Below are 10,987 nucleotides of genomic sequence, written 5' to 3'. Positions count from 1 at the left end.
TTTATATATAACAAAGGTTAATATTATTCTATCCTCCATCAACAAACTTGAATGTTGTGAAAAACAAAATGTATAAAATTCAACACTCCTCCTTACATTCAGAGGGGACTATTGTCTAAAAATGAATCGTTACTTCATTCATTCATACATTTATTTTCTGTACAGCTTATACTTTATGTAGCCTGTTTTTATTTATTTTTATAATTATGTTTTTTTTTGTTTTTTTTTGTGAGCGGAACCTTGACGAAACACCTTTGTTTCCCCACGGTTAGCATTTGCGCTACTTCCAGCACCGTAATGGCGAAACATCTTCGTTTCGTTGCTCGGACAGTGATGGTTCAAAATGGCAACTTGGATGACGCTTACAAACATCTCAATAGGTAATATTTTTATAATCCTTCTAATCTGTCAATTTTTGTTTTCCCAGCAGGAATACGCGTTTTATCCATTGGTTGTGAACTGTGTCAACGTATCCCTCCTCTCAATGTCAAGGAAATGCGCCGACGCAAACTAGACACCACGCATTGTGCGGATATGCCTGTTAAAGTGATACGTAGCTGTGGCCGCCATGTTGAATGGGTCAAATTTAACCTAAAATATCCACATTGAAGGACTGACTCGTTTGTGCAAAGTTTAAAAAGTTAATATCTTTCTTTTACCGTTTGTAAAGCTGCACTAGGTTAAAAAGACATTTTTTTCATGTGAACATTTTAGTCACTTTAGTTAGAACACTATCTAGCAACTTCACTATTTATTTATAAGTGCTAAATCTATATCGTAAATGACTCGACTAAACATTTAGCTAATATTCTAATTCAAAATACCGGTGACGAGAAGTAAGAAAATAGTAAATAATTGTGGAATAGTTTTCCCACCTCTGGGCTAGATAATTAATAATCAAATATTTGAATGAACTCTGGTATTGTATTCTTTTCTGTGTGTTACGCTATTAATTTGGTTCATAGGACATCAATTATCTGATTGTATTATATTTATATTTTCGAAAAAGCCTCATAATTCTTGTGAAGTTTTATTCATCCCGTGAAATTTTACTTGAGGAAGATGGATGCCCAAAACCTTTTGCATGTGGAGGAATCATCAGTTGACAGGGTGTCACATCTTGTGGCATATACATTCCAAAAAAGTGTTCCCATTGCGCTCTTGCGACATATCTCACATTTGTAGCATCCTGAAAACAAAACATCTCATAACCAGTTTTTCATTGCAAAATTTGAGTTTAGCAAATTTCTTGGGTAATGACGAGAGAAACACAGCTAATGACTCCCTTAACTTCTCAACGAAAGAACTGAGATATCTAAATATGTGCCTTGCTATAGGATGGCGCTTAAAATGGTAACCTCTGACATTGACTGACATTATGCATTTATAACAGGGTCCTGACCCAGGACGGGATCATTGAGACTGTGAAACGCAAGCGCTACTACGAGAAGCCCTGCATAGAGCGTCGGCGAAAGAGCTATGAGAAGTGTAAGCGTATCTATGACACCGAAATGGCAAGGAAACTTGCTTTTATCTCCAAGACAATTAGAATGGATCCTTGGCTTGGGTCTTAGTAGTTGTGAGGACAATTTTCACCATTGAATGGCTGCTGCAAGATGGAGGGAGGAAATGAAACAGCCCAACATTTGTGTTGTCAACTGAATAGACAGAAAGAATGAAATTTCTCTGTCAAACCACAAAATGTGTGAAATATTGCCATGTTTTTCCTTGTAAAATTGATTCTTGCTTCATAATTTGTGTATCCATACAGTATGTAAAACATTTCATGCAGTAAAAATATTTTGGAAAATATTGGAATACTGTTTGATACCAAACTCAACTCATTTTTATGAGGGAATACTGATAGATTAGTTAAATCTGCCTGTATTTTATTGGGTGGGTTAATGAGAAAATCCATGCAAACACGAGAAGATTCCCCGCTGACAATAACTTCTAATTTACACTTCTGTTGTTTTAGAAATTGAAATATTTGATATGCTTTTAAACGCTGGCTGACATCACGTTGCTGGTATCTCAAGGTTTTATTTGTGTTAGTGCTTCTTACTATTTTTTCTTATATTTCACTCCCTCCCCACACCCTTCTGCTGGTACCAAAAGGACATCTGTCCTCTGCATGTGCGTACAGTAATACCTTGAGATATATTCTTAATGCGTTCTGTGACCGAGCTCGTATGTCAATTTACGCGTATCTCATATCAATTTTTCCCATTGAAAATAACAATACAAATTAATCTGTCCCCACCCTCCTAAAAAACACCAAAAACAAGATGTTACAATGGAAAAAAAATCTCGTGTTCTAATTCACCACCTACCATATTTACTCGCATATAAGCCGCTTTTGTCGGACAAAAAAATGATGACTGATTTGAGGGTATGGCTTATATGCGCATAAAAACATGACTTGCAAAAAAACTGCAATTTTATGGCACCGTGACACGATGATGTCACGACAAAATGGCGCCCATGCATGCGCCATGACGTCACGACGCAAGCGAATGCCGATAGTCAATTATTTCAAAATAAAGAAAAGAAACATAAAACGCTAAACTAAACTTATTTTGACGTCTATGAATGAAATTCGGGCGGCCCGGTGGAGCGAGTGGTTAAGGCGTCGGCCTCACAGCTCTGGGGTCCTGGGTTTAAATCCAGGTCAGTCCATCTGTGTGGAGTTTGCATGTTCTCCCCGGGCCTGCGTGGGTTTCCTCTGGGTACTCCGGTTTCCTCCCACATTCCAAAAACATGCATGGTAGGCTGATTGGACAACCTAAATTTCCCCTAGGTACTGGTGTGAGTGCATGGTGTGCCCTGCGATCGGCTGGCCACCGATTCAGGGTGTCCCCCGCCTCTGGCCCAGAGACAGCTGGGATTGGCTCCAGCACCCCCCGCAACCCTAATGAGGATAAAGCGGTTCAGAAAATGTGTATATATATGTATGTATATATATATATATGTGTATGTATATATATATGTATATGTGTGTGTGTGTATATATATATATATATATATATATATATATATATATATATATATATATATATATATACATACATACATATATATACATGTGTATGTATATATATATTTATTTAACTGCTTATCCTCACAAAGGTCGCGGCAGGGGGCTGGAGCCTATCTCAACAGACTTTGGGCACGAGGCAGGGGACACCCTGAATTGGTAGCCAGCCAATCGCAGGGCACGAGGAGACAGACAACCATCCATGCTCACACTCATACCTAGGGAAAATTTAGTGTTCACCCAGCCTATCATGCATGTTTTTGGAATGGGTGGAAACTAGAGTACCTTGGAGAAAACCCACACAGCCACAGGGAGAATGCAAACTCCACACAGGAGGACTGACCTGGGATCAAACCCTTTTCTGAAAGCGGGCATCAGAGAAAAAGATTTTAGCCCCCCTGCTTTAGGGATTCAGGATGAAAACAATAATTTTGCTTTTTATAATCCGAGAACTATCTTCCTGCTTTGTATCTGCAACCTGACCAAGCCACTTTATGGCGGTGCTATCTGGTCAGTGTCTCACTATGTAGAGCAGTGGTCCCCAAACTATTCCAGAAAGGACCGCAGTGGGTGCAGGTTTTCGTTCCAACCGGTAAGAGGAAACCTTTCCACCAATCTGGTATCCTAGAAGTGCAATCAGTGGATTGCAGTCTGGTGCTTCTTTTTTCAGCAGAAACCTCATTCGTTAAACTGTTTGTGTTGGATTGGTTGGAACAAAAACCTGCACCCACAGCGGCCCTCGAGGACCGGTTTGTTGATCTCTGATGTAGAGTCATGTGTTTAGAGTACATGCACATTTATGTGAACACGTTTTGGCCCCTCATAAAATAATGACTTAATAACTTAATATACCACAGGGTTTATTTTTAAAAATTCTAACACTCCATTGCAATAGTTTCGCAATAGACAACTGCCTACTTTTATTATTGACAGAAAAACTACATGATCTCTTAGCAGAAAAGATGTCACGTTGTAATTATAGCTTAAATATAAATGATGATTGGAAACTGGCAGCTTGATTCACCAAACTAGAGAGGCTGTAGGTAAAAATATTATTTAAAGACACATGTCATCTATACCAGAATTTGTGCCTCACTATGGCAAATGTATTTTAAAACAGAAATTGATTAAATATATGAGGTTTGCTGATTATATTTTTATTTTATTTTTAAACTAATACATACATTTACTTTAAAAAAAATAAAAGCAAAAGTAGAAAGGAAAATAAGTACTTGAAAATGAAACAACACAGTAAAAAGTATTTCTACTCAGTTTCTTTTAGTCCACATTTCAAGTCAACAGATGCAGGTGGCTGCCTCGTGAATGCTGTATTCCTTAAGAGCCCACACTCCCAACACGTGCAGCTGCGTGGGTGACAGCCAATCAGCTATCGGAAGCCTCTCGATTGGTCACGCCTCCCAGCCAATGAAATATCAGCCAAGAATTTGCCAGCCAATCAGAGTTTTGTGCCCACACTGCACGTGTATTCCCTTTGCGTGAGTTGTACTTGAACATCTTGACCAGAGTCAGTAGTACGATAGATGCAATTGCCGTTGACTTGGAAACATGTTATTTTAATACTTTAACCACAGTTAAAATTCTCTCAGTTGTTTTTTTGTAGTTGCAGTGTATCTTCATCGAGCTTCAATTTGTTTTTATCTCATCCACGTTTCCAGATAACCACCTCTGAGCTACAAAGGTAAGATTCTCAATTTATCATCAACATACGAAGTCAAAGATGACCAACGATCCATGTTTCATTTATTAATGTATTTATGTATCGTCAATAAATAAGTCTTGTTACTTACATATAGTATGCGTTAGAACGAAGCTATTTGCATGTATGAATTTTTTAAGTAAAACTCAAAGCATGTTATTTATAGTAAAATGGCTTACTTAAAAAAAAAGAAATATATATATATATATGTATATATATCTCTACGGCTAAAATAGAGATTAAAATCTATTGCGCCCGTTTGCACATGACTCATGGAACGTGGCATTGAAAGTTTGAGGCACGTGTTGCCCCCTACAAGCGTCATCCTCTTTCACATTTGGTTAAATACTGGCTAATAATTCATTTAAACGATCAATTTCACAGCACATGTTTGTTGTTTTCTTTATTTTCTTATCATTGCCTAAAATAGACATTGTTGATTTAAAAAATAAATCTACTTTTCAGTGTAGATCATATTAAGGCAAAGTTAATAACTTAGGTTTTTGACCGATTGGTTTTCATAAACATAGAAAATTGGACATTTTTGATGATTAAACGTTTCATTTGAAAAATATTTTTTTAAGTTGTAAATACATGATCATAAGGTTTAGTAGTAATACCTCATGCTGCCACGTATAGCTCCTCCCTTTGAAACTTGTTTTGAATTACAGACGAAGAGATAAAATGTCTGAGCCTGATTGAAATAGGTAAAATTATAGTTTCATGTTGAGCTTTTGATTATTATTATTTCCTTGAATGTGATTTATAACATTCAGTTTCATTTATAACTTACCATGCACACAAAGAACCTTTCCCAAGCGATTTCAATTTTTTGGTAAATTGTTATAGTTGTCAGCATAAATCATTAAAATTAATGATTTTATATGAAATACTGGAACATTTGAGCACAGCGAAGGCATAACTTAAATAAATGCATCATTATTACAATACTCCAACGGCAAAGATAAATTACACGGAACTGTGTTTAGTTCAGTTTAAAAATAGTAGTTACCAAAATGTGATATAGTAGTCATATTCTATTTTCTACCTAAATCTCACCTTCTTTTTTTTTTGGTTTCAGATATGAATCCATTGGCTCCGTCTTCTCGGTGGCTACCTTATGAGCTGCATCCATCCACTCAGAATTACATTCTTAGCGAGACTGAGCTGACTGAAGATGAAGCTGACGTTTTTTCAGACGAAGAAGACTTGGGGTCTTGTAAAGTCTCATCAGAGTATGAAGAATGCTTCCGAGGTCGTTTGGATAAGATGTACGTTAGAGAGAGAGTAAGAAGAGCCCACCATACTGTACACGTTAGTGGTAGGACCAAGTGTCTCCTTTCTCCCGGTGGCCCCATTGGTAGATCACCACCACCCTCAGCAGGAGACATCGCATTCACTCAAAAGGTTCGCGCGTGGAAAAACTGGCCGTTTTTTTTAACGTTTGCTGATGAGTGGATGTTTACCATTTTTTCCCATTTTTCAGTGTACAGATTTGCACATCTTCATTCAACCTTTGATGGAACTCCTACAAGGAATTAAAACTGGCAGATTTGATAAAGGTATGACTATTAATCTATAGTGAAAAAACCACAACCTTATTCGATCGTTTGTTTTTGGGAGTATTTTAGTGATTCTTATTATTTTAACTTGTAGTGAGTTATTGCAAATGCAGCGTCTTGATCTTTACGTGTGGATATTCCTATGCAGGATTAACCACTTTCCAGCAGAGTGTTGCCATGGACAGATTGCAGAAAATTCTGGGAATTCTGCAGCGACCACAAATGGGGTAAGCTTAAAAGGAACCTTGTGATTATTTAACAGCCTCAGTGGTGCTAATAATGCGTTTTCTTTCTGCTTTTTTTCACTATTTCAGGGAAAAATATCTTCACAACTTGTTACAAATAGAAAGAATGCTAAAACTTTGGTTTCCTCAGGCAGCACATAGACCTACGAATACATTAGCCCAAAGCTTGAAACCGAAATTCATAACTCACTGGCGCCAAAACCAACTTTGCATGCCAGTTAAGGTAAGAAATTTATTAATTACTGTGTGGGGTGTGATACTGTACAATCCTAGGAAGTCAAATGCTTGTGTAACCAACAACTGTCAGTGACAGAAAACAGAAATAAACACCTCCTTGACCCCCTTTTTCATGTTCTGAACCGCTTATCCTCACTAGGGTCGTGGGGGGTGCTGGAGCCTATCCCAGCAGAGGCGGGGGACAACACCCTTTGTGGTGGCCAGCCAATCCCAGGGCTAATGAGACGGGGAACCATTCACCATTCATTCAATTTAGTGTCCAATCAGCCTACCATGCATGTTTTTGGAATGTGGGAGAAAACTGGAGTACACAGAAAAAACCCACACAGGCCCCGGTAGAACATTCCTTGACTCCTATAAAGGTGAAATTCAGAAAGTGGAATTTGCAGTATTTCATGAGAAAGGTGATTAGTGGATGACGAAAGAAAAAAAATATAGGCAAAGACGTAATTAACCTGTAGATAAGAATCGTATGTCTACCGGACACCTCTGACGTAGGAATATGACCCATACATCATCAACAAGTGACGTACTGCTGTATTTTCTCGCATATAAGCCGGCCGCGTATAAGCCGCACCCTTAAAATTGCCTTAAAATCGTTGAATTTTACAATTTCTCACATATAAGCCGCCCGATTCACAATTTTCAGCTCCATATTCATAGTTCTAATAGGGAGTACAAATGTGTTTCTTTGAAGGGAAAATCTTAAGAAAAGTCATCGCACATTATTAGGGTCAATATCATAAGAAAGTTAGTAATTAATCCAGTAATGGTTCTTTTCTTACTGCAAAACAGAAAATAACCACAAATAGTAAATGTTAATTTCCTGACATCTATTGGTGAAAAAGAGTATAGCAACGCTGTAAGTCTTTGCCAATAAGCCATACCCTTGATTCAGTCATCTTATTTTTTTTTATTACCAATGCGGCGTATATGCGAGAAAATATGCTATGTCACCAGTGTTGGAAAACAAACAAAAGACGCAACTGAGCAAGGGCAAACAAATAGTTAAATAAAAATATTGGCTATGGCCAAAAATCTGCAAAACTGCCAGAAAAGCATGACCCGCAGAGTCATCCCAACAACGTCACCTGTCGAACTGTGGCAGTACGTGATGACCAAGCATGCTCTGATTTTGTAGTGTGACAAGTCATCCGTTCCAACACACAAGGAAGGCAATGTACAGATCATGACGCAATGTAGTGTAATCTGACACTTGTCAGGAATGACCCCAAAAAATCACGTACTCTGGGTCAGGACTTTAGTCAGCGTTACAATGTAATTTTATTGACTATCAGGTTGTCTCCCGCCTCTGGCCCAGAGCCAGCTGGGATAGACTCCAGCACCCCCCGCGACTCTAATGAGTATAAAGCGGTTCAGAACTGAATGAATAAATAAATGAATGTGCTAATCTCGCATCCTTAGTCATTTTTACAAACTATCAATTGATCTGATTCTACTATTCCAATATCACATTTAACCATGAGACCACATTTTGATTCTAGAAGCGAAAGATCTGGCCCGATTCGGACTGCGCTGGAGTTAACCCACCCAATAAAATGATTCGCCAACATGAAAGCTGCCAATCTTTGATGCCATCCAACCTTTCTCTGGGTATATCTGGAACAACAAGGACACAGGAAGCACCAAAGGATGCAAGAGCTGCATCGACGGGGAACAGCCGGACCAACAGACTTGAGTTCGAAAACAACACGTTAAATTGGGTATCACGTGTACATGTCAAAGAAGAAACAGAGGAACATATAATACTTCCCCCCTCTTCCACTGACGTCTCGCTAACACAGGACAAGTCAATATCTTCAAGTGCTAATGTTTATTCTGCTGACTGGTAAATCAAGAACACCACATTGCACTAGTCTGTTTGAAAGTTCAAGGCCTCAATTCCGAGCACATGACTAGAATCAGCCTTTACCATGTCAACAAAAAGGAGTCAATGTCTCTCAAAGAACTCTCTGGACATAAATACCAGATTCGAGGATGATAGGACTCCAGGTACACTTGGTACATTTAAGAGTATCAAGCCAGAAAGTACGTAGTCTGGTTCCTAAGCCTTCAAAATGAGCACTTTGCAACATAAATATTTTTTTTATTTTGTAGCTTTCTGGGGTAGCCATGTACATACATTGTTCAGAAATAGATGTATTAAAATGTCTATATAATTTGATATGCAGCCAATTGTGTTACGACTCAAAAGCTGTCCTATTTTGGTGTTTTGAAACACATTGGAATAGTCACTACGCCCACATTTTTATTTAAAAGCGTTCAATCGAGTATTGAACTATTTACTTTCAAGTCCAGGCAAAATCCATTAATTACACATGAATGACTATTGCACTTTATATTTCCTGTAGTATTTATTCTAAAGATTGCAGAATATGATGTGAAATTTATAATGCTTTTATAACACTAAAATTAGCTAATGGATTATAAAAATGACAACATTTTGCTGACGGGTCTCATGTAAAAAAATATTTGCACTCTTAATCTCTAAGTATGTGAAAGTAAAAATGAAAAAAAATGGAATGCCTTAACTACTGTTTCAGAACAAATAAAAAGTTATACTTGATTTCCAACTAGATGAATAAAATGCTATTGCACCTTAAGAAATGTCTGGACAAATTATAAAATATTGGGAAAAGAAGAGCAGTTACTGTACTAACTGTGATTAAACTTCAGACTATTTGTGTTTTATGAGTGTTTGTGTTGTACATTAACACAATTGTCTGTTTTAGCACTTAAGCATTACAGAGGTAAAATTGTAATATTATTTTAGCTTGAATGAAAGCTTGTAAAAATGTTTCCATTTATCTTATATTTTATGTCAAGCGTATCCGCGCAATGCTTTTGAGATTTTTTTGCTGCTATTTTAAATTAAAACATTTTTTTTTTAAATTGTTATATCTAAAAGCACAGTGAAGACATTTTAAGCCTATTCCTTGCTTTGATCACTTTTTTACTGGCATGTTCCAAATAAAAGTCATTCATGTTATTCATGTTGAATGGTCTACATTTTGTCACCAGTCAACCCGATTTGATTAGAGTCATGTGTTTCCCAAACTTTACTGAGGTATCAGGTGTTTTTGTAAAATGAAGAGCATCCTGAAAATTTATTTATTTACGTAATTCATTGCAAAAAGTGGGACTTGTATGTTATATGCATTCATTATACAGAGACTGATGTCCCACATTCATTTTCCGTGCGGCTTATCCTCACCAGGGTCGCAGCTTATCCTCACAAGGGTCGCGGCCTGCTGAGTACCTAGAGCAGGGGTGTCAGACTCGGGTTGGTTCGCGGGCCGCGTCAACGTCAACTTGATTTCATGTGGGCCTGACCATTTTAGATATAATATTTAGATTTTTTTAATAAATGGACTAAAAGCCCTCAATATTCAGTTTTTATAGATCTAAAACAATGTTTATTTTAGCTTTTTTATATATTTTTTTAGATTTTACAAAATGATTTTTGAACTAAAAACACAGAAAAAATGATTAAAAAATTACAATTATTGATTTAAAGGGGAAATTTAATATACATCTATACTCTTCATTTTAATTTGATCCTAAAACAGAAAGTCGGCACTCATGATTGACTTTCCCGGGCCACACAAAATGATGCGGCGGGCCAAATTTGGCCCCCGGGCCACCACTTTGACACGTAACCTAGAGCCGGTACACGGCCGATTGGTCGCCGGTCTTTTGGTCGCGGATCTTTTGGTCACCCGGAAGGTAAGTGATAATTACCATTTAAATCGTTGCTCAAATTCCTTAAATACAAACTGTGAATTACTATTTAGTCATACTTAATGCCCTAGTAATTATTAGGCTAAAGAAAAGCTCCAAATTTCCCGAACTTATTGTTTTTTGTTGGAGAACTTGTTAAGACCCTGACTGACGTAGCTTCTTAAAGGGACAACGCATGTACATACAAACTCTTATACACTCACACGTCGGATCAGTAAAACTGCTCATGTCCATTGTTGGCTTTTATTGATCCGTAGACCGTGTTGTTTTACCTTGTTTTGGTCGCCGGTCTTTTGATCGTCGGTCTTTTGGTCGCCGTCTTTTGGTCGCGGGGGGTGCTGGAGCCTATCCCAGCTGACTTCAGGCCAGAGGCAGGGGGCACCCTGAATTGGTGGCCAGGAGACAAACAACCATTCACGTTCACACT

The 10,987-nt window shown here is 37.7% G+C and overlaps 2 protein-coding genes across 2 annotated transcripts; both read left to right on the top strand.

Moving 5' to 3' along the window:
* Nucleotides 1-254: 254 nt before the first annotated feature.
* mrps21 (mitochondrial ribosomal protein S21) lies at nucleotides 255-1,818 on the top strand. Its single transcript, XM_077590655.1, has 2 exons — nucleotides 255-380; nucleotides 1,394-1,818. Exons 1-2 carry the CDS (start codon nucleotides 298-300, stop codon nucleotides 1,572-1,574), a joined length of 264 nt encoding a protein of 87 aa, XP_077446781.1. The 5' UTR covers nucleotides 255-297; the 3' UTR covers nucleotides 1,575-1,818.
* A 1,945-nt stretch (nucleotides 1,819-3,763) lies between these two features.
* ciarta (circadian associated repressor of transcription a) lies at nucleotides 3,764-9,808 on the top strand. The gene is made up of 6 exons (XM_077591249.1): nucleotides 3,764-4,736; nucleotides 5,836-6,161; nucleotides 6,241-6,316; nucleotides 6,465-6,543; nucleotides 6,631-6,784; nucleotides 8,304-9,808. Exons 2-6 carry the CDS (start codon nucleotides 5,838-5,840, stop codon nucleotides 8,649-8,651), a joined length of 981 nt encoding a protein of 326 aa, XP_077447375.1. The 5' UTR covers nucleotides 3,764-4,736; nucleotides 5,836-5,837; the 3' UTR covers nucleotides 8,652-9,808.
* Nucleotides 9,809-10,987: the final 1,179 nt, after the last annotated feature.

The sequence above is a fragment of the Stigmatopora argus genome, chromosome 21 (assembly GCF_051989625.1).
Source record: "Stigmatopora argus isolate UIUO_Sarg chromosome 21, RoL_Sarg_1.0, whole genome shotgun sequence".
Taxonomy (NCBI): Eukaryota; Metazoa; Chordata; class Actinopteri; order Syngnathiformes; family Syngnathidae; genus Stigmatopora; species Stigmatopora argus.
Note: the sequence above shows the minus strand (reverse complement) of the source record. Positions and strands in the feature narration are given on the sequence as shown.

Bases quoted from the DNA above. Each gene is read 5' to 3' on its own strand.
- mrps21 (XM_077590655.1), top strand. From the start codon at position 298: ATGGCGAAACATCTTCGTTTCGTTGCTCGGACAGTGATGGTTCAAAAT. The intron at 381-1,393 runs GTAATATTTTTA...CATTTATAACAG, and splicing joins GCTTACAAACATCTCAATAG to GGTCCTGACCCAGGACGGGA.
- ciarta (XM_077591249.1), top strand. From the start codon at position 5,838: ATGAATCCATTGGCTCCGTCTTCTCGGTGGCTACCTTATGAGCTGCAT. The intron at 6,162-6,240 runs GTTCGCGCGTGG...CCCATTTTTCAG, and splicing joins ACATCGCATTCACTCAAAAG to TGTACAGATTTGCACATCTT. The intron at 6,317-6,464 runs GTATGACTATTA...ATTCCTATGCAG, and splicing joins AACTGGCAGATTTGATAAAG to GATTAACCACTTTCCAGCAG.